Source organism: Centruroides sculpturatus, unplaced genomic scaffold, assembly GCF_000671375.1.
Source record: "Centruroides sculpturatus isolate CEXI.00-Female unplaced genomic scaffold, Cexi_2.0 scaffold18, whole genome shotgun sequence".
In the NCBI taxonomy this organism is placed as follows: domain Eukaryota; kingdom Metazoa; phylum Arthropoda; class Arachnida; order Scorpiones; family Buthidae; genus Centruroides; species Centruroides sculpturatus.
In genome coordinates this window covers 392,789-417,644 of record NW_019384302.1, presented here as the reverse complement: position 1 = coordinate 417,644, position 24,856 = coordinate 392,789, and the positions used below count along the sequence as shown (strand labels likewise).

General features: G+C 33.3%; 1 protein-coding gene across 3 annotated transcripts in view; it reads right to left on the bottom strand.

Annotated features, from left to right (window-relative positions):
• Nucleotides 1-16,280, bottom strand: part of LOC111613688 (BTB/POZ domain-containing protein 3-like) — a 30,731-nt gene extending 14,451 nt beyond the window's left edge. The window contains exons 1-3 of one of the 3 annotated variants that reach the window (XM_023355124.1): nucleotides 16,061-16,280; nucleotides 5,786-6,043; nucleotides 5,269-5,698 (exon numbers count right to left, since the gene is read on the bottom strand). In XM_023355124.1, the coding sequence (XP_023210892.1) occupies nucleotides 5,269-5,468 (200 nt within the window). In that variant the 5' untranslated portion in view covers nucleotides 5,469-5,698; nucleotides 5,786-6,043; nucleotides 16,061-16,280. Of the gene's footprint in view, nucleotides 1-5,268; nucleotides 5,699-5,785; nucleotides 6,044-12,155; nucleotides 12,300-16,060 lie in introns of those variants that run through there. The other 2 variants (XM_023355056.1, XM_023355192.1) reach the window with 2 other exon arrangements.
• Nucleotides 16,281-24,856: the final 8,576 nt, after the last annotated feature.

Sequence of the window (24,856 nt, the reverse complement as noted above, 5' to 3'; positions counted from 1 at the left end):
TTGTATCTGTGGGATTGTTGATAGTATTAACTGGAAGTATGTTGTGACATCCAGTTGGGCATATCAGGAACTAACTACAGTAAGACCTCATTTAGCACTTAGGATGCGTTCCTAGATGACAAAGCACTAAATGAGGTCATTTTAACCATAGTAAATAGGAAAAGGGAAACGTGCAACCAAAAATAAACAGATTTTACTTTAATTTTAAGTTATTTTCATAATTAATGTGCATAATAATATATGTTACACAACACACAAACATATGCACACAGAAATATAAAGTTCATTTTTGTGATGAGGTCCTGGCTCTTCTGAAATTCTTGATTTTATTGTGATGAACTCGTCTAGTGTCATTTGTCACTTTCTTTTTCTTTCATTAAGCAAATGTCGATAGCAGGAGATCACATCCAAAATGCCTTATCTTGCTTTTGCACTCCTTTCAAAATCTGATCATTCACTACACTTTGATCAATGATTTCGATTATCATTACCAAACTTTTACTAAGGAAATCTGTAGATAAATTCTTTGGGTTCTTTGTTTTCAGAATAACTATTTTCCAGTTCTACATGAATTCCTTGTTCTGCCAGTTCTTGAAAGTTGTCATTGGTAAGGCTCTCACCAGAAACCTGCAGTAACTCTTCAATATCCTGCTCACCTACATCTAGTCCTGCTGTATGACAATTTGGTCAACGATAGGCTCTTCTCATTGAGAATCCTTAGATATCTCTGGCCATGCCTTTTTTCACACTTTGTTCATGCATTTATCAGTTAATTCTTGCCAAGCAAAGTTGATATTGTCTATGGCATCCATAATGCTACATTTTTTTCAAAATTGCAACAAACAAACATAGATTTAGGGGAAGTACAGTGCAATGATGAATTGCCACCTTTTGTTGATCACTTCATGTTTGGGAATAATCTTATTATATATGAATCAATAAAATGAAGCGATGATTTGAATAAGCATAAATTTTGAGTTTTTTTTAGGCTTCAAGCAGACTGCATTATATTGAATCAGTGTTAATCGAGGAAGCACTAAACGAGGTCTAACTGTGATTCCCATTCCTACTCTTGTGTCTATTTCCATCTATGATGCACATATAATTTGCCCCAGCTGTAACCAAGTATATAAAATGTGCCTTACAGTAATCCGTTGAATAAAATTGTTCCCTGAGCAAGAACTGCATCTTTTTACTCCCATAAACCAATTTTTACTTAGCAGTGTAGATGAAGTCATTACAACTGGTAAACCATCTATTCAACCATGTGCCTTTGCAATGTTTTCTTTGCCATTTCAAGGCTTGTAGTTTTCATTCTATCTTCACGATGAGGATCTCCAACATCTCATAACATCTTACTGGGTGACTATATATTTTTCTCCTTTTTGTACCTAGTTCTACTATATCTGTCATGAACAACCAAAAGGTAGTATTATTTGTCTTAAAGGTAGCATTATGTGTGCCTTCATTCTGTAGAGCAAATCCAACATTTGGTTTACCCAGATCAAGGCATAATTTTCCATAGCTGATGTTACAGCTGATGAAACTAAGTTTAATCATGTGACGACAGCCATAGAAAACAAAACCCTAACCCATGTGAGCAGCCTCATACTCAATCTGTTCACAATGGACACTATTCTACACTTAAGCAATGTATAATTGCCCAGTTTGTCAATTCCAAACAGTACCAATTGCAGCTGCTACTTCAGAGGTTAGAACTGGTTAGTGTCCCCCAAGTTACTTCAATGAATGCAGACACTGGCAGACAACCATACAACTGACAAACTGCAGGTGTCAGTTGTATGGTTTCGAATTACAAATTACACGCAAATTGTTCCTCATTCATTCCTGGCGTAGGGGGCAGATATCAGTTGTACCTGCACTAACTGTACTTGCAATAAATGGCTCAACTATCAGTACATACAGCCAATGCATATTGACTGACAACCCAGGTTTATGCCAAACTTTCTGCTGGCCTTTTTTCAAAACTTCCAATTCCCAACATATCAGAGCAGATTTTTTTGGAACTTTGGGCTCATGGTCAATCTTCAAAACCAGTTCCTAGTCTACAAAACTACAACTCTGACAACACCAGGTGTTGTAAGTAGAGATCCTGACCCAACAGTCACCCTGGTCTCAAAATATACCCCTTTCCACAGGCTCTTAACAAAATTTCCAGAATTAGTAACAGCTAAACCAAAAACCTAAGACAAACCTCATCTTAACAATGTAAATTCGTCTCTGTAATCCAAAACACACGCTTTGGTAGACTTTTCTCACAGCAATTTAGCAAAAATTGCTGTGAGAAAAGTCTACCAAAGCGTGTGTTTTGGATTACAGAGACGAATTTACATTGTTATTTAACATACAGCAAACCAACTATATATTAAAACCTCATCTTGTTTAATACATCCAGACCAGAGGGTTTCTTTCCCTCTGGTATTAAACAAGATGAGGTTTGTTTTTGGGTCTTGGCTTCTTCTTACATGTTGCTTGGGACCTGACAAAGAATTAGTAGCCAGAAAGAAATTTGAGCACATGCTTGACCTAAGAATATGCCAACTCTCTCAAAGCCAATGAGCTTTGAAAGAGTTGGCACATTCTGATACTTGGTTCAGAAGAGAAATGGTGACTAGAGACCACTGCCAGATTACATGATGATTACTGATGCCTAAATGTGATGATAATTCCAGTATGGTACTCAGTCCTGAATCCAAGATTGAATGCAGGTCCTGAGTAACAAATTAATTTTTACCACATTAAATTTCACAAGATCATAAGACCAAACTCCTACCAACCCTGAAGAAATGCCAAAGACAGCTATCATAACAACACTTAGATTTTTTTTGAATTTGTAGTTATGAATTTTGGTCTATGTAATGCTACACAGACCAAAACGCCAACATTTTATACATCATATTCTGGGAGGACTTAATTTCTCTATTCCATATTTTGACAATGTTCTAGTTGTGTCGTTATCATCAAAAGAACACTTGGATCATCTCCAAATTCAATGCTTCAGTGAATTTGGTTTAAATTAAATCCATTTATGTGTATAATTAGCCTTTCACCTCTTCCTCAAAAACCTGCAGCAATTCATACATCTGACAGATCATGCCACCAACTTTTTTTTTTACAAAACACAGATAAATGTTCCCCACATTAATTATGCCTGCTTGATTTTATTTCTCAGTTTATACAGACATTATGCACATTAAGGAAGTGGAGACTACTATAGAAGATATTCTTTTTCATATATGCTTGATCTTGATGCCTTCGCCTGCTTATAAGTCTAATATTTAAGCATCATAATGCTTAAATGTTGACTAAATTATTTCATTATTGTTAAAAATAAATTTTTATTTCACCATGAATAAATGAAAACTTACTCATTTTATTTGAGTTTGCATTTTATTTTTCATAAATTAAAAAAATATGACAATTATTTTGGGATAGGAGTATTACTGTATCATTAATCTTATTGTGTCTAGTTTTCAGAATGCTTACTAAACTTATAATAAATCTATTTATCAGATGTTATTAATTGATACTAGTGATATCAAAATTTTCAGAATGCTTACTAAACTTATAATAAATCTATTTATCAGATGTTATTAATTGATACTAGTGATATCAAAATTATTTTTGTTATTGAGATGGTATTATTTTTATTCCAATTATATACTATTTTTATAGAAATATAGTGTAGATTGAATTAATATTTACTTGTCATACATTAAATTACAGTTCACAAAATAATGCATAGCACAGATAATTTGATTAGTCTTTTTTTAAATCTGGAGTTACTGGATGTTATACTTAATAATGCAATGATAAGTACAATTGTTTTATCAACAATTTGATTTTATATACAGTAGAGCATCTGTAGGGAACCCGTTCTTAATCAGCGGATTCCACCCTGTTGGTTCGTCTCACCAATTAACCAGTCCAATCTTTCCACAAAAAACTTTATTTCACTCTCAGGGACCGCTACTTCACACTCCCTCTCCTGTCCCAAATTCCTCTCTCAAAAATTTCTTCTTTCCATGTTTTTTTCCCCGGTCTTAACGGCCCCTCGTTAGCATGTGTCGATGGATGGATCGCGTCTGCCCCGACGAAACCCCCACCAGATAGGAAGGGTGAGGAGGTCCGATATCACCACAGCATCAATTATCCAAATCAATTGGGAACTGGGATTGTTTGAAAATTGATTTTTTGGATAACCAGTTATGTATGAAAAAATATATTAACCTATCCCATGTTAAAATTCATTCAAATCCTGGCACATCCTTAAGTACCCTCTCATGGTAACACCAGTGCTGCCAGCTAAAACATGCACACCAACAAAAATAATATTAGAGCAGCCCAAGACATAACCAAAGATTGCAGTGCCACAGCACTAGCGGAAATTTAAATTTGCCAACTGGAACGCTTTCGGTTAATTGACATTTCGGTTGATCGACATTTGGATAATCAATGCTCTACTGTATTCACATAAAAATGTCTTCAAGTTCTCTATACTTAACTTTAATTTCCACAGTAATTTATCTTAATAAATTAAATATTCTACACTCTAGTGTCATTTAGTTTTCCATTATATATCATATATAAGTGCCAAAATCACACACTTCAATTTGAATAAACTTAGATATACTAGATTTATAAAGAGTCTGATCAACATATGCAAAAGATGAAGATTAATATCCTGACTCAAAGTACTAATAATAATGATTTTCACAAATGATCCTACGTACAAAAATTAAAATTTCATTTATATTAATATTCTGATATTGCTGAATAATGTGCATCCTTTTAATTTAAAACTTTTTATCATTATATTTATTTGTCTTTTCCTTTATATTAGGTTACAGTTTAAAACAAGCATCTTCATTTGCTTTTATTTATCAACCTTATGTCCATGAGAATTGTTCTAACCACAGGTCAACAATCCCAGTACCTATGCCACCTTGTCATGAATGACACATTAAGTATTGTCTTGAATGTTCTCATAATTTTATGTAACATATTAAGGTTAATAAAGATTTTATCATTTTATCTGCAAACATAAGACAGTAAATTTCTGTGCTTTGATAAACAGTTAAAAATATATTAATTTATTATTATTAAGTGAAAAATTTCTTCATAATAATTAATAACAACAGTTAATTCTATCCTATTATTATTTATATAATATTTTCCATGTAAAATCTTTAATTATGTAATTTTAAAATATTTAATCTTACTATTAATTAATTTTGGGATACTTGCCTCAGAAGTGCCAAAAAGGATGCCGGTTCTACATCGGGAATTTCTATTTCACATTTATTTTCAGCGAGTCCACCATAAAACATTGCATAAAAAACTGAACTGCCAGTTGCCAAAACATATTTATGAGCAGGTATTCGCTGTGTATTTCCTTTTGGACCAACTAGAAAATGGACGTCACTCATAAGTTCATTGTTAAACATAGCTGCATTTCTTTCTCGAATACTCGCTTTACTAGCTTGCCAGTTGGGATCGATGGTTTCAACGGGACTAGAAATTGCATTAACGGTAGTACTTCCAGATGTAATTGGTGGAGGTGTCTGTAAACCAGATGACGATTTATACGAAGGTGGACTAGACAAAGAAATATTAAATGTAGGAGACGAAGGATGTATACCCAAGTTTGTAGGACTGGACTGTAAATTGCTACTACCTGAAATTTAAAAAAAGAATTAAATATTAAAAATTTGAAAATAATTTTACAAAATTCTAACATTATATATTCATGTAAAATGAATACCTCAAAAACAATAATAAAATTACTACTGTTTAATGAAGAAAACTACCAACTCAAATAATAAATTTTGAGAGCCTGAATCAGATTTAAACTACTGAAGATCTCTATAGTGATAGGTTGTCTTATTGCCTGATCCACAAATATGAAAAATGAATTATGTATTCTTCTTACTTCATTCATTTATTGATTCCAAGGAATGCTTCAAATGCAACTTGCAAATTTGCAACTTGATTTACAAATTAAATACAAGTCCAAGGATTCCTAGAATATCAGAAATTTTTAAACAGGTAAACAAGTTATTTGTCTAATCAGCAAGTCAATATTAAATATTAAGTTTTATGTATAAGATATATATTTTTTGGCATTATGAACTATTGCTATCAACTTCTAAAATATTCCATAATAAAAATAAAGCATAAAAACTGTTATAGTAGGAAATAAATAGAATTAATTTTCTTTAAGAAATTCAATACTTTTTTATTCAGAAAATTTTTACACAATCCTAGTTTTTGTTCAATGTTAATCAACTAACTTTGAATAATTCCATCAAAAGCATTCAATATCCTAACATTAAAGTTTATTTCACTATAAAATGTTTTCCTAGAGTATAAGAATCCTGTCTTAATATTATATTTTTCATATACTGATTCTTTATAGTTTATTTATTGAATCTTGTATAGGAAATCCTTGTTAATTCAAACTCAGATAGTTTGAAATCCCATTAGTCTATAACTGTACTGTTTGTCCTGGCCAGAGATAAGAGGTTTATATGCCAAGGAATTTGGTTAGTTAAAAATTTGACATGAAAATTCTGTCTAAACTGTGTGATATACATATATTAACTCCTATGTTTAGATTGAAGTTCACATGCCGCCATACTATAAGAGAACAATAGACAATGAACAACTCTGGTCAACATGGCTTTGCTTTTATAGTAACACATCTTCAGGTGTCACCTTACTCATCAACTACCCTTTTTCTCTTATCTCATAAAATATAGCTAGGTTTCAGATTTGGCTATAGCAGATGGAGATATTTGAGGGCTCTACAATACTAGGTTTGGGGAACTTACTACTTTTTGGTCTACTTTAAAGATATTGATAATTTGGAGTACAGTGGTGCCTCGTATAATGTACTTAATCCGTTCCAGGTGCACGTCCGTTAAGTGAAAAGTCCGTTATACAAAATGCATTTTACCATAGAAATACATGTTAAAACATATAATTTGTTCCGCACTGTTCCATAAAAAAAAAAAATGAAATTAATAAAATAACCGTACTGTTCCATAAAAAAAAAAATGAAAATGGAGCAGTCACCGATTATGCCGGGTAGTCAGATGTGAGGAGGAGATAGAGGAACACTTTCTTCACACATTCATACAGATACAGACTTTTTACACATTGCAGCAGGTCTCTTTTTATTGTTTTTTAATCAGAGTCAGATTCAGGAGAGGCTACCGGAGCTTGCAGGGTCATCTCCTCTTGTTCCATCCTTTGTTTTTTGGCAGCTTGCTTCTTGAAAAACATGTCCAAGATGGTTTATTTCTCTCTCTTCTTCAACACCTGTCGGAAATGACAGGCAAGAATATCATTGTAGAGATCATTGATTCTGTTGGCCTTAGCTCTGTTTGGATAATGAGTGTTGGTAAACTCCTTAACCTCTCCCCATTTGACAAGAAAGTTTTTGTCAACTTCTCCTTCTGATGATTTCTTGCTTTGTTTCAATTAAAATCACCTTTCTGTTATTTTAGAAGCCAATGATTTGCACAACACTTGAATAAATATAAATATCCTGCATTGAGGTGATGTACGTAATAAACAAGAGAGCAAGCCGAATCCCAATGGGAGCTCTGTACTTTAGATATACTAATAATATATTCTAATAATTCAAATATATTATAAAAATAGGAGATTGTCATTGGCAACAGCAAAAGAGTGGAAACATCATTCACACTCGTTCGCAGAAAGTTTGTTGTTCACCTCACGTAACTGCCACATGGAAAGTCCATTTGTTGCAGCCAGTCCGTTGCTTGAGTCACGTAATGGCCAAACAGAAAGTCCATTGTTTGCAGTGTCCGTTATTCGAGGCGTACATTATACGAGGCACCACTGTATATTTAGACAATTCTGCTTTATTTTTTATAAAATCTATTTGGCAACATGTGAGGTTCTCACTGGACACATTCTGTTTACCTGAAGTTTATTTATATTATTATTAATAATTATCAAATAACAAAATTAGCATTTTGTATACTTAGCCATATTCTGTTTGCTTCATAAATTACATCAGTTACACAGCATTTGGCATATTGTAAAGAAATATGTAAATCTTGAATAATTCAAAATGCAATTATTTTTTTCCCTTGAATTTCGAACTAATGAGAATTTCCTGTATATGCTTCTTATCTTTTTATATAATATTAAGAATTAGTAATAAATCATAAAAAAAAGAGTAAAATTAAAAGAATCAAATATGGCTGTACACTAATTTCCTGTAATTAATACACTGTATTTTCATGTATGTAATCCACATTTAAATGACAATTTGAAAAAAAATGTGGGCTACATGGGATGGATGATATGATGATTTTAAATTGCAATCACAAACTTGTATCCATGGCTCACTGCTCCCATAGTTTATGCAGATGTTTATTTTGTCTAGTAATTTTTTACAGAGTATACACCACTGGCTTATATCTTCAAAAAAACTTTATAAAGTTTCATAAATTTTTTGATACTGCACTATAATATATAAATTCATTTTTCTTGTTCATTAACATCTACTTTTGAGATTATTATTTTTTATTGTTATTTTGAAGTCTTCTTCAAGTCATTATCTCTTTTAAGTATCTCTCTTATTGTACTTCTTACAAATTCAGTTTTTTCTTCTATTGTATATTGGAATGAAGAAGATATCTAATTTTGTCATCTGAATATCAACAAATAGGATTATCCTAATTTCCTGCTTATTACTATATAAAAATACTTCTCTATAATTCCTGAACATCTAACAAGTAAGTTTACAGTCAAATCTGTGTTTACAGTTTTAGTTTTTGTGACTCTTCTTCCGTAAAGTTTTGTAATATTTCTCCATATTTTGTTGCTGACTACTTCACAACTGATAAATTTTCTTCTTATTACTTCTTTATTTACTATCTATTTTTTATTCTACTTCTTACTAATTATTTAAGGTAAACGCACCGGTAGTGGACACTGCGTTAGTAGTGGACACTTTGAACTTCAAATATGAGTAATAAGGTTGTTGATGGCTTCACTGTTCAAACATACAAATCATTCAGTAGACAGAACCCTCTAGTGGTGGTAACTCGCACTGATCCTTTTCTAGTGCATCATGGGATGTTTTCCCGCACTCATTAGTGATGGCATTCCTGTTGATATAAGAAGACAAGTGAGTCTGCTGTCTGTTTCCTTAAGGTCTAGGTAAGTGAAATCACGCTTGCTGTATTAACAGTTAGTTTCACGAAAGTTTTTTGGTGATATACTATTAATATGAGCTTCGTTGGTATGTTTTAAGACCTTCCTGATAGTATTTTTATTTTCCAAGTCAATTGAATGAGATGTCCACTAATGAAACAAAAATATCGTATATTTTTAGTAGTGGACAAGAGGTGGCCACAACTAGTGAAAATGAACTTTTCACTTTTAATCAGTATCAAGTCAAAAATTAAATCACCTAATGTTAAGTAACATACAGTATTGATTCAAGCATTTTTTGGTTACTCTGTCTAGTCATGGACAGGGGGTGTTCACTATTAAACCGTGAATGTCCGTTTATTGAAATGAGGTGTTTCAATAGTGGACAAAACATGGTTTGGTGCCATGGGATCCTACAGCACCCGGTATGCNTCATAAAGTTGTAAAGCAATATCATAAGAGTAGTAATACTGTAATTTATCTTGCAATTAATAATTTAGTTGATGCTGAAATGGTGTTTATAGTGAATAATAAAAATGTTTATTTGCAACATTTGTAATGAAAGTTACATAGACATGAAAATGCATAATTTTTAATAGGCAAATGTGCAGTTTCAGAAAAAATTTTTATTACTAGTGATATTTCCTGTTGATATTGTTTACTATCCCATTTTTATATTAAAATTATCTATTACAAATCTAGATTTTATTTGATTTTATGTTATATTCACAATTTTGTTGAAATATGGAAGGAAGATATTTCTAAATACAGATTTAATATCTAATTGATCTTAGAGATAGAAATTAGTAGATTTATCTTTCATAACTTCTATTCATTTTCTACTTCTCAGGCTAACTTTATGACTATGATAAATGTCATGGTTACGAATTATACGAGGTCTGTTGCTATGGGATAGATTACCCAATACAGTAGAAATAGCGGCCTTTGCCGCAATGGACAATGATGTGGTTAATAAAAGGTCCCACCCAACCTACCACCTGGAGAAGGCTATAGCTAAGTTACTGGGTGGGCTCCTTCCTCCGTCGCCTCTAGTTACGTCGTCGTCCATTGCGGCAAAGGCCACTATTTCTACGAGGTCTGTTCAAAAAGTATCAGACTTTTATTTTTTCTGCGTAAACCAATGATGCGTGGGAGGCCTCTTTTGGTGGAGTTGTGGAGGGGACAGTCATGCACAGCCCTGAATTTTTCCCACCTGCAGGAAACGTCAGTTGTTGGCAGTCGGCCTATGAGTGAGGACATATAGCAAGCTCTCATAGGATTCCACTAAGTTGGAAAATGACTGAACAACGTGAGCAGCGATATTACATCAAATTTTGCCAAAAACCTTGGCAATACCCAAGCATAAACCATTTGCAAGATTCAGCAGGCTTTTGGGGACGATCCTCGAGGCCAAAAAAAGCACGGCAGGTCTGCAGCAATATCAAGGTCATGTTGACAGCTTTTTCGACTCTCATGGGGTGGTGTATCGTGAGTACCCACCATAAGGCCAAACCATCACAAAGGAGTACTACCAGGAGGTCCTTCGTCGTCTTTCCGATGCAGTGCGACGCAAACAACCAGATCTGTGGTCGATCAAAACTTGGCAGCTCCATCGTGATAACGCATCTGCCCATTCTGCGCAACTGATTCGGGCTTTTGTCGCCAAACACAACACTCCTGTGGTTCGTCACGCTCCGTACTCTCCCCACATGGCTCCATGTGACTTTTGGCTATTTCTCAAGCTGAAAATGCCGCTAAAAGGAACCCAGTTTTAGTCCAGAGAAGACATCGTGCGGAATGTGACGGACTGGCTGATGGCCATTCCAAAAGATGCATTTCAGCAGTGTTTCCAGCAATGGCAGGAATGCTGGGAGAAGTGTATACACTACCAAGGAGACTACTTTGAAGGGGATTAGTGTTTTGTACCTCAAAATCAATAAATGTATTTTTGCCGACCAAAGGTCTGATACTTTTTGAACAGCCCTCGTATAATTATTTACAAAATTTATAATAATGAATTATAAATTACTATGTTTTGCTTCACAACTCTTTTTAAGACGAAAGCTTATTTTTTAGAATTTGCAAAGGAAAAAAAATTGCTTTCTACTAAAAGCTGTGAAATAAAAAAAATCTGATAAATGCTTACAAATCTATAATTAGAATATTTTAAATTAATTATTACAACTTCAATCATATCTATTAAATTATTAGCTAAATAAAATATAATTAAAGTAAAGTGAATCAGATTTTAAATTACTGAAATTATATTAAGATGAATAAATAGGTCATTTCTTTTATAAGTTTGCTAAGATATAAGTTAACACATATATACTAAATATTAAATATATAGATTTACAACTACTGTACTAGGAAATGCCTGTGTAGTTTATATGTCTTTTCAAAAGCATTTTTATGTTATCATATTTATTTTTTGACATATTTCTGAACAAAATCTATTACAGCTTAATGTTTCAAAAATATTTTAAAACACTATTTTAGAATTAAGAGAATAAAGTCCTAGTAAACAGATAAATTTCATTTTATATTCATGTAATAATTAAAATATTCTTAATAAAAATTTTATTTAAAATTAAAAAGTTGTTAAAAAGTTTTCACACAAGTGAAATATAATAATTAACTATGTAGGAAAATCTAATTTTTAACAATAAAAACAAATAATTATCCCTTTAAATTAAATTTTGACAAAAATTAAAAAAAAAAAACCAGAAAAGAACAGATTCATATCAGGAGAAAAGACTTCAGAATTATTGTGTATGAAGTAGATCAATTTAAAAAATTTGTAATTATTTAAAAGACTGATCAATTTAAAATATCTAATTGAGAAAAATTTAATAAATTAATAATTCAATATTTTATCTCTTACAAAGAACTTAAAAAGTACTAAAATATTAAACATAAAGAACAAAAATTTAGCATACTTGAATTTTGTCAATTGTTCTTTTCATTAGGAATATTTCAAAATCATTCAAGATAATGATATAATGAGTTCTTTGTTAATACAGACATAGAAAAACAATCCACAAAAAACATGCCAATCAAATAATTAATATATAATTATTTCCAATGAAGATGAAGTTTGAATGTGAAAAAAAAATTGATGCATCTGATAAAAACTTATGAATTAAACTGAAATGATTAATAAATTAGGACATACACTGAGTAATATCCTAAACCATAATTATTATTATTAATGATTCATCTAATTAAAGATATATTAAATCTAATATTACAGAAAACAAAATACAATGAATACATACAATACCGTTGAAACAAGAATGAATTCTTCAGTTACAGCAGAATACAAAAGTAACTTAAAATATTTATAATTAAAAAAATATTTATCTAGACAGAAGTAAGATATTCTCGATAAATATACTTGCAGTAATATGTCTTACTAATTTTAATTATATTATGCAACTGTTGATTTTTATACAGTTTTGAAATAAAGTACAAAACATTAGAACAAATGTCTTTGATTTCAAATTATATGTTAACTTAACTACAAGATATTTGACCTTTCTGCATGAAAATATCTATGAATCATCATAATCAATAGTCTGGAAATATGACACACAGTTCCTGGAACAAATATTTTCATCCTAATCCAAATCCAGAAACAATGATAAAAATATTGACTGATATATATGACTGATTTTTTGCAAGATGTATTTGAATTATGAATTCATTTTTTCCTGTCAACTCAAACTAACTTAAAATTAATTTTTAATTCAGTTTTAACTATTTTCTAAAATAAACAAAATTATAGAATAAATATTGTTTTTATTCTAAGTTAATCATATAAATATAACAAAGTCAAAAAATAATAATTGAATCATTAATAACATTCTATGATTAATTACTTAATTATGAGTTAAAACTAAAATTATTTTGTTGAAATTAATTCTTGTCATAATTTTCTATTGTATAGATGACATCAGTTTTGATTACGACTTTTTTGAAATCTTAAATACATATTTTTTAAATTCATTACTTAACAACAAAAATGCCAAGCTATATATTTCATACTAGCTTACATATTTTAAATATTTTCAAGTACTTCAGTTAATCAAATCATTTTACTCTAATATTTCACTGTTTTTTAACTTTTCTTTATACAATGTACTTTAATTATAAAGATAATTTTATTTTTGTTTTTAAATTTTTCTGCCCTATGGTCAATAAAAGGGTCTTTTTCAGTCCCAGGCCGGGCCACAATGGGCAGCCAGACGGTGAGAGACGGTGTTTGACATATCTGGAACAGCCGATCCCAAAAAAATTTCCACCGTACAGATTCGATCCCACGTCAGCACAGATAGGTAGGCTAACACCTTAACTATACCCTGGCACCTGGCAGACAAAATTTAATATTTGAAAGATAATTTAATAAATAATAATAATAAATTAAGAATTAAGGATTTATAACAACTAAACTAATATTTATTTTTGATGACTAAACTTTGATTTCTGTTAAGTAATGAATAGTTTAGACAAAGTTTGTCACTTCCTAATTTTGAAAAGAAAAAAAAACTATTTCACTTTTATAAACAAACATAATTAATTAAAAAAATAATTTTGTTTTCCTTGTTTATATTTATGTATTATCATTCTTAATTTAATTTTTATATCTGAAAGATTACAGGATTATATTTGCAATATGCTGTTTTTTTATTTGAAGAAAATGTTATGCTAAAATATTTGCCTGAAAATTTAAAATATTTCAGAATTTATAATGTTTTCTGATACTTGTAATCATTTTTTTTTTTCAAAGACTGATCAATAATCATATATAGTGAAGCCCAAACTAATTGAAGCCAGACTCCATGTCAATTTTCAAACTTAAACATAAATTAACATTTAAGTAAACTCCACATACACTATATAATAGACTCACAGAAACCTTTAAGTGACCAGTAAAATATTTAATTGAAAAAACAACAAAGGTTTTCAACCGTATTCTTCAGCCTTCTTCAGGTTAAAAGTTCCGAGATTCAAAAAGCCGTTGTGCTTAAAGATTTAAAAGTTTTGGAACATATCCAACTTTGCGTATAAAATTCATTATGCGCATGCATATCAAGCATGGCATAAACAAAAATATATTTAAAAAATATTATTTTACACCCACATGAAATGGTGGAAAACACCTTAAATAGAGTTGTGGGGGCCTTCTCCTTCATAAACAAACTTTCAAGCTGTAGAAATATTAATCACATCCTTATAGTTGATGCAGTTATTGCGTAACCCCGCTTTATATATTTTCAGAGTTTCTAGTGTTTGTATGTGTTCCCTTCTGTGAGAAAGTTTAGTGATTTGTGCATTATGCAAGTCGGCACTTATGCCCGGGATCGAAGCATAAGTAGATAGGGCAGTGGTGCATCTGTTATGATCAATGTCATATTTGTGTTCACGTATACGCTTATCTAGAGAGCATATCAAAGAGCCAATATATATAAGGTCCATTTGAAATCTATGGTCCCTTAATGAGACAGAACATACCCCTGGAGCAAATCTTTTGTCTATGTTGTCTTTGCAGTTGCGCAGAATGTCATAAATAGTACTACGCCTCTTATATGCAATTCTCTTGTTTGTACATGCAGCAATTTCTCTGTAAATCGGATCAAGGTGGTGGTTATATTCAACTACAGCCAAAGATTGAAAATTATTGAAGTTGTTCATGCATGAGCTATCATTGTCATTATTATATACTTGCGATGAATAGGCAAACGCAAGGTTCTGAATTAATCTTCGCCCATATCTGTGTCACGTGGCTATGTTCTGGATGCGTTGTAATTCTGCCAATGTATCTTTGAATTTTGAATTTTAGTTAGGGCCCGGAACGCCGCTACCTTGTACGAAAAGGGGTCAACAGAATTGGCAGGGATGAATAGAGGCGTGTAGCATGGCTTGTAATGGACCTTGGTCAATATCCCGTCGCCATCTAATTGTATACTGATATCAAGAAAGGTTGCATTTAAATTGCTTATTTGGTCCAATTTGATGCAGAAGCCATACGGGTTATTATTCATTGCATATAAATAAATACTATAAATAACTTCATTGATGCAATGAATAATAACCCATACAGCCTCTTTCATCAACAATCGACAAGAAAGGACACCAATCAAAGTTGACACTAGAAGAATTTGTATCCATTTTTTAACAACCAAATTCATATTTTTGACAATTTAATATAATTATTTACATAAAACTCATCTATGCAAACACACATAAACATACATACCATACAAATTTACAAAATTTATAATTGTCAAATTAAAATAAAAATGGTTAAGACAGAATCGAGCCTTCGTTATTAATATTTTATCTTAAATAACTACAGACGGCTCATTTTAAAGACGAAATTTTCAAAACACACTCCAACGTAACGATCTGCAAATAATATATTTCCAACCAAATGCCCAATTCGTCTAGGCGAGAACTGACACAGCATGGACCAAGCGTGTAAAATTACCCGAAACTTGATCCAAGAAAGGCCGGAGAAGACAACGCAGAGACAGAGAACGACACCCCGATACCCGGCGCCCGAGTCAAATCCCAGACATACGGTTCGAATCCAGATCCGCGACAGCTCTGAGACAACTAAATGCCAGGCGACCGTCCGGATCACAATGCTTCATTTGCTGACATATATAAAGAATTAAACAAATTAATTTACCTTCACAACGTATCATTGGATGTTTGTATAATCCAACGTTTTACATAATTTAAACTTGCATTAGATTTTCACGAAGAAACAGCAAAACATTACTTCTCGGTTTACATTTGAAAGAAATGGTAGTGTTTAGTTAAGAAACGGAATGTTTACCTATCATCCAGTTCTTGTTAGAAGCGGGGCAGGACGTTTCCTCTCGCCTTTTATTCGTCTTCGCGGACATTTTTTGATATCTACACTTTTATATTAGAATTCGTTTCGATCGTTATTCTAAATATTATCGTAAAATTGTCGATTCGTAAAATATTTCCATGAAACGGAGAAATAGTAACAAACACACTAACCCTTTTACACAAACCAAACAACCCGACAGCGCTCCCTGTCGCTCGAAAATAGCGCTATTAATAAATGAAATTTTTAAAAAATTTATGATTTTTCTCGATAATATTCGTTTAATACTATTACGGTTAATTTTAAAATTAAATAAAATCGATAAATATTAATTTAATTTTATTTCGCAAAAAAAATTTTGTAAAATATTTTAAAAATTCGATCGATGACGTGACAAATCTGAAGAACAAGGGTTTTTTTCTTTTGCTCTTTTCTCTCTTTGTGCTTAAGAGGGCCGTTTTGGGAGTGGTAGGTTCGGCCAGATAGGGAGGATCGGGGTCCTACGCATCCGGGACAAATCATCACACGGAAAATTCCTGGAATTCGATTTCAGGGCCCCGGAGCGGTAGGCCGACGCTCCGGCCGCTCCGGCCATTGATCGAGTTCGATTTTACAAAATTATTCTTCTTAAAAGAATCTCAATTAAAAAGTTATCATCAGACGATAATATATTGAAAATATATTCGTGAAAAAAATATACAAAATGTTGGTTTTCATTCGTATTAGATTTATTTCCGTTTTTTTCAAATTTCATGTTTTGACCATTACTAAATATTTCTGCCCCAAATCATATTGATGTATTAGAAAGGAACCTCAACCCAGCAACTATTTCTTGTGACGTCACAATACCGTGTTGAAATATTTCGTCACAATGCTCTCAATTTTAGTATTGTCTATACGTCGTACTTTTTCTGTTAACAACAGAATCATTACGGTAATTTATCTAATTCCGTTCGGAATACAGTAAAATTACAAAATTAATTAAATGTTTTTTTTATTTATAATCACATAAATTTGTCTTTATTTATAAAAAATTCTTAAGACTTCGGCCTATCTCCACGAAGTCTGCGTCTTAGTTCGATTCAGTTCCAAAATTTATTAAATTTTCACACATTCGGTATTTGTCGAATGCCGAATATCTATCTGCTTTTGGCCAAAGTATTTGACCAAGTGTTTGTCGTTCGGCACACGTACACACGTACGATTATTTGACGACCAACGTTCGTCCGAGATGTAGAAAATGGAACAATAATTTGTGACACCGCTTTTACAGTTACGATTAACACTATTAGCATTTTTTAATTCTTTCCGTCCTGTGGACGCTAAGGCTGCGTACACACTAGGCGTTTTTAAACGCGCGTTTGACGAACCAAGAGTTCTGCAAAGGCGTACACACTCAAACGCGCGCTTTTGGCCAAGCGCGCGTTTATAGATTTTTCTTAAAACGTGCGTTTTGCGGGAGTCAGCCTAGCGCTTTGAGATATATGTGCTGCCATGTTACTGTACATTCGATCGCGCGTTTTCGGGTAGAGTGGACGTACGTTGGCCGAAATGGAGAACGATCATTTCTATACTGATCTATTTATTGATGAAATCTAAAAGAGGCCAACCATTGTCAAAGGATTTTATAGATATTTAAAAAAATTTTAAAAACTTGGGTTTATTTTGTCTTAGTTTTGGATACAACGTCGCAAACATTCCATGTGTCAGTCTATCTCGTAATATTGGATGCACCCAAAATTCTCTTTGCCTCTGCCATCGTCTTTTATAGCGACGATGGAGGAGGGGCACAGAAGCAATTACTTTCACGTCCATTTCCAAACTGAGCCAGTGCGNCCATGTGTCAGTCTATCTCGTAATATTGGGTGCACCCAAAATTCTCTTTGCCTCTGCCATCGTCTTTTATAGCGACGATGGAGGAGGGGCACAGAAGCAATTACTTTCACATCCATTTCCAAACTGAGCCAGTGCGTATGCTCCACTAAACGCTCGTCTAACGCCGAGCTAACGCCTGGTGTGTACGCTGCTAACGCGCGTTTAATGCAACGCAAAACTAGGCGTTTTGCGTTTAATGCAACGCAAAACGCCTAGTGTGTACACAGCCTAAGAGTGCCTCTTTTAGCCAGCCCATTACGGATTCGGCTAGGATCACAATGGGCGACAGGGTAATGAGAGACGGGGCCCGACATATCCGGACGGACCACCCCCGAAAAATTCCTGGAGAGTTTTTGACCCGTTCGGATTCGATCCCGGGTCCCCCAGAGCGGTAGGCTGCCACCTTGACGGTATTAGCGAGGTTGCGGCCGACGTTTTCAACGCGAAATCATGTACGTCAGACGTTCAACGCCGACATCCTGTAAGCTTAGAAGTTTAACAAATATATATTTTCCAAACGCCATTGTGAAACTTCTAAGCTTACAGAATGTGGGCACTGAACGTTCGACGTATACGATTTCGCATTGAAAACGTCGGCCGCAACCTCGCTATTGGGCCACTAGCGAATACGTGTGCGCCCTTTAATAATAATCACCGAAGTGGACCATTCTTAAGAGTATAGGTCGAAATGCATTTTGCCAAAGACCGTAAAGGTGAGAGTCGCCTCCCGATGCCGTGTCTTTTCTTTAAATGTTTTCTTATTCAAATACTTTTATTACTCATAAACTTTGCAAAAAACAATACAGAATGATATTTTTTTACGTCCAATACCGAAATAGCATATTTTTTACGCATTTTCGACAACTATTTTCTTGTTAAAATCACGGTTACCTAACTTTCGGGCCACTCTATATCATTACCGAAAGTAAACCGTTGGCACTCGAATATATAAATAAGTAAAGAGGAATTTCATCAAACGATTTTTAGAAAGTGAATATAATAAAATTAAGATTATTATTTAAATACGGAATTACTTTTTAATCAATTTTTAAAACGTCTTTTAAATAAGACGTCACTCATATACAGTGGTATTTTATATTTAAATGAAGAGAGGGCGGACGAAAATTTAAAGAATTGTAGAAAACGAGTCATCTTCCTCTATTCAGATTAAGATTCGTATATTTTGGATAATTTATTATAGCGTCATAGATCAATATAATCATTTGCGGAACCAAAACCTGTATTATATTAACGATGCGATAGAAACAAACGTTACGGCATACGGCGTAGGACTTATTTTATGGCCTATATTTTCATCCCGGTTACTTATTTGTAATCGAAGTACCACGTATTCAACTTAGAAAAAAGTCCAAGTGAAAATCTACACGTCAAAAATATACACCGGTAAATTTAATACGTCTTAACAAGGTTTCTTTCGTCGGTATAAGAATTGCTGGGAAAATGATTTTCTCCAATGTATTTCGGTGTAGAAAAACAATCGGTGACGATCATTCTTTGGTTTAAAGGGATGTTAAAGAAAATCAAGGTTGAACTCTGATGTTTATTTTCTTTTACGAAAGGATAAATAACAGAAACGAAAGTTTGTAAAAGTTTCGATAAACAAGGAGAGAAGGTTATTAGCGGGAGTTAACCCACACCAGACAGGATGTTGGCATCGTTCCCAAATTTGGAGAATTCACAATTATTTTTTTGCCACTCTTTAGTAAACGTTATTGGTGCCTTTAGCCAATTCCGGTGGGGTAAGTGGGCGACGATCTCTCTTCTTTCCTCGTCGACGTGTTTATTAATAAAATCACCCGAACTCCTAGTTTTAGGGATCGAATCGGGACGTAAATCACCACGGCCAGGAGAGTCCGGATTAAAAGACGACCGCCCTCGACCCTCTTATGTTTTATTTACAATTTAAGTAATATTTGGCCAGACGATTATTAAAGGTAATTTGTTTCCATCGATTCTAGCTCCACCGACGAATATCAAGGACGAGGACTAATTTATTGTTCTCCCAAACGACGTAACGAGCGGATGTCGTAATTCGCACCCTTCCCGACGGGCTAAAAATTACAAAATAACATTGATAAAGTAGTATTTAATGATGTCTGACGGTAATTTTTTTTTATAACAAAGACCAATTTTCTACTTTAGAGCCTTAAAACGCAGTCTGGAAAATTAATAGAAACGCTTTGAGATTATTTACTTGTTAGAGAGAGTTAAATTCTCTTAAAATTTACTTTATTATTAGGTATACTTTCGAACAAAACCGATTTTCGTCCGACCAAAAGTTAATCTACGTATAATTTATAGATTTTTTATCTTTCGTTTTTATTTTTCCGACTGTTATATATAACAATAGGAAAGTATGGCGATCGGACAAGAAATGACCCCTAAGGATTTTTACATTCTTGGACTTGAGACTGGAAACGTCGAGAAATGCAAAAAAAAAAGTTGGGGATTTTTCTGTCTGTGTGTGTGAAGCACGATATTGTTCGCCCTTTTTAAAGTTTAATAACTTCCGTGCCTTTTGTCGAAAATTTCTGAAATTTTGCAGGAAGATTTATGTATTAGAGGCATCCAAACTATTAAATTTTGAAGGTTAAAGGTCGAAGGAGTAGGTAGATAATGGAGATCGTGTGTGTCTGGAGTAGGGTCGGAGTTAATGACGATTTTACTCATTAGCATTTACAATTTGTTATAAGACTCATCCCTACCCTCAAAATTAAGTTTTTTGCCATTTTATAATAGTTAAAAATATAAAAAAGTTGTATTAATAAAATACGTTGAGAGATGACGCTACCAAAATTTTTAATGTTGCCGGGAAAGTTGAGCAACTCGTTTCAGATTTATTTAAATACTAATGTCATCCTGGCGAATGTGGTAATTAATATATTTTTATTGTTTTACTATGCCATCACTCTGAAATGTTTTTTAATTTTTCTTTTTTTTGCATATTACGATGACTGAGTAGCCTGTAATAAAGGATAAAATTTTCCCGGATGGCCGAGCGGTCAAAGTGGCAGCCTGCGGCTCTGGGGACCCTGGATCGGATCCAGACGGGTCGAAAAATTCCCAGGAATTTTTCGGGGGTGGGCCGAACGGATATGTCGAGCCCCGTCTCTTATTACCCGGCTGCCACATTGTGGGCCTGGCCGAACCCATAATTGGCTTGCAAAAAAGAGGCCTTCTTAGTGACCACATGACAGAAAGAATTAAAAAAAGGGTCAATGAGGTGGGGAAAAAGACAAAAAGAAAGAGGTTTATAGTTTATTCCATTTTATAAAAACTGTATTATTTTAATATTAAGATGATTTGCCTATAATTCATATATTAAAATAGCAATCAAGTGTGAAAAAAGACATACACTCTGTTTCAACCAACGACTACTTGACCCGAACCAGAGTCGGTAGAACCGAGCCGCCATCTTTGAAGCAAATTGAACGTGCGTCCTCCATGACACTTGAAGAAAAACAGCTGTGCACCTGCACGAAATACCTAATACAGATACGAATATTCGCTACATAAATACACAGTTTTCATGACTGTAATTTGCAGAACTGATAAATAATAAATGAAATATGTAGTGAAAATACTCTGAAAAATATTAAACTAATCTTTAATAATAAATACCAGCAGTTGAATTATTATTCATATCGGCTGAACATTTCGCCAAATTAAAGAACACAAAATACAAGAAATATACACAGGTACTCCTCGACTTACGAACACGATTGGTTCCTGGTTTGTTTTGTAACTAATTTGTTTTAGGACCGGGTGTCCACGGAAATTTCCAAAAGTTTACAACTTTTCGGTCACTCTCATTGAACTGGAAAATTTTCTGTCTTTATTACATCTAATTACGATGAAATCAGTCCCCACTTTACTCGGCTAGAGATTGGTTTGGTTAAGCTTTTGTTTAAGTAATATCCCGGCTCTTTCGGCAGGGTTTTATTTATGTCCCTAATTCCCTAATCTCTTCATTATTTAAGGAAAATAAATTCTAGAGCTTTTTCTGTACGTCGTTCATCTCTCTCATTCATTAAATTTAGTTGTAAACTAGCAGACCCCGCCACGCGTTGTTGTGGCTCAAAATGTATCTATCATAAATTGATAACACTTCCCCCGTGGGGGGAAATTTTTCGAAAAATTTCTTCTTAGTGTACATTCTGTTGACGTACCTTATTAAAACGCAATCAAAAACGCAAAAACCCGCATCTAAAATAGTATAATAGAAGCCAAGTTCTTCGCGGTAAGCCTTAATCCTAACCATCTCCCTTCAGTGGGGTTGAATTTCGGCACGTATATTATATAAAAACACGTGCGTATTCGAATGCAGCGTTGTGTCAAAATTTCAAAGGAATCGGTAGGAACAAACGAACATTACATTTTTATTTATATAAATAGATAGAAGATGATCCGCTTTAGTTCATTTTCACAGAAAAGCGTAATGCCTCACAGAAAAGCAAACTTAGGGCGTCGTACTCGTAGCGCCATCTGTTGGACATAAAAGCCTTAACCTAGATTATATATTTTAATTTATATGAATGTTTAACTGAATAATATACAGCCTATGTCCACCCTCAGGTTCCATTCTAAATATTGGTGAAAGAATTTTTGAAATCGGATGAGTAGTTTCGGAGATTACCTGCTGCATACAAACTTACATACTTACAAACATTACCTCTTTATAATATTAGTATAGATAATGTTACCAAAGTAACAATTAATTTTTTAACATTGTACAAGAATTGTACACGTTTTTTCTAAATCCCCTTATAAATGGGACGTACGAAATCGTAATATCACTGGTTTAACATTGAAATCCGTAAGTAATATAAGATGGGAGAGCGGAATAATAATATCAAATATTTTAATTGATTATTTTAAACTCCTGTTAATTATACGGAACTATCATAAAAAACATTCCAGTAAATTCCTATCAATTGGGTTAAGTTATAAATCTACTCGTGATTCGCATAATCGGGCGAGAGTGGCCAAATATCTAGCGGGCAGGCGGCTAACGACCCAGAACCGGTCCTGGATAGAATCATTGGAAGCGTTATATGATATTTTGGTGTGTAGCTTCCACCAGCTAAACCGCGTGACGTTGACGCTCTGTAAAGCGAATCTGGCTGTTTGAAAGCTGAACCGGTTTCGCTTCCATTCCGCCATTAATATTCGAATATACAACAGCGACCTTATCGTTTTTTCACACGTAATATAGAAATTTGTAATAAAATACATAATGCGGTTATAACAAAATATTAATTTTAATTATATGAAAATAATCGCACAATATGTATTTATTTTAAAGAAAATACAATGACGGCACGCCACTAGACTAGGCATTAAATAATGAAAGTATAGTAAAGGACAAGTTGCGTGTTTGCGGGCCTCGGGGAGTTTTCCGAGTTTCCTCCACGTCCGTAACCCTCGAATAGTGCTAGTTGCCCTTAAAAGACCTTCCGGGAGGCATTTCCCCCTGTTCTCCGCGTACGGCCAAGCAATAAAGCTTCGGCGGGCTCATCGGATAATAACATCTCTGCTTTATCGGAGAAATAAAGCCGCACGAGCCGATCCACCACACGAACCGTACGAATAGAAAAGTTGCGTGCTTCATAGTAATAGGTTTGTTGATAATGCGATATTTAGGACTGTCCGAAAAAATGTAATTGCTATTTTTCAGTAAAATATGAAAAATTAACAGATGAAAAGTGATCTATTGTTAGTTTTCCCGTTAACTGTTTCGATAAACGAAGTATCACGCTCTTTCGTAAATATACTATTAAATATAACACAATATTAATTTCAAAATTTCCAGTAACGCAATATTCTTACGTGTCGCAATAATATACGATTATTTTACAAATCACGAAGTAGGTGATAATTGGCAGAGGAACAAAATAATTGTAAGCAGACAAATCGCGTTATTAGTACATTGTTTGACGTCATACAGGCAAAACAAAATAATTTTGTTCACGTGATTAAAGTCATCCCACATCTGAGTCACCTGTGTGTTCGGTTCGAATCGTGCGTAGGGTGTGGCCACCTGTTTAAATTGTAAGTATTGCATCGCCATGTTATAAGTATTCTTTTTTAATTTCAATTTCTTTATCAATTTTATAATATCAAACGTTACTTATCTTTACGTATGACGAATGAAATTTTACCGTTACTTATCAAAATATTCTAATTAATCGATTTATGCAGAAATAATAAGAATATTTTCTATTCGGTGAAGAACATTGTTATGGGAATGGAAGATATTTATTCTTTCTGTCTGCAAGTTTAACTGATAAATAGCAAACTGGTATGTATCTCCAGAAAGTTGAAAATTAAAGTTACTAGAAATTTGATTTGGAGAATGAATTATTGTTGATGTCGAATGAGAGAAGAACGAAAACGATTGAAGCATTTGAAATGTAACAATTTAAAGAGATGGGTATATAAACAAAATAACGAGTGATCTGCCGGGCGGAATGGTGGAAAAAAGAAAGCTTTTTATTATGGTTAACGAGAAGAAAGACAAGTTTTGTTTGATGCCCCTAGAGAGTTTTTTGGAAGACGTTATTACAACGGTCGTTTGAGAGAGAGTGGAGGGAAAGATCGGTTTGACGGCGTTGGACAGTGGACTTCGGAGGCAAGTTTTGTTAGATAGAGATGCTTTTGAGGAAGATGTATATGTATATATAATGTATGACTAAACTCTGTGAGTCTGTCATTTTTCTTATAATAATGATGAGAAAAAATACAAGTTCATTTGTAATCATATACAGTAGACAATATTAGCACTTCACATCAAAAAACATACAACTAAAAGAAAAACTTTCAATGCTAAGTAAACTTATAGTGAAACAATTTATAAAACTATCTAAGAACTTTTAGCAGCTT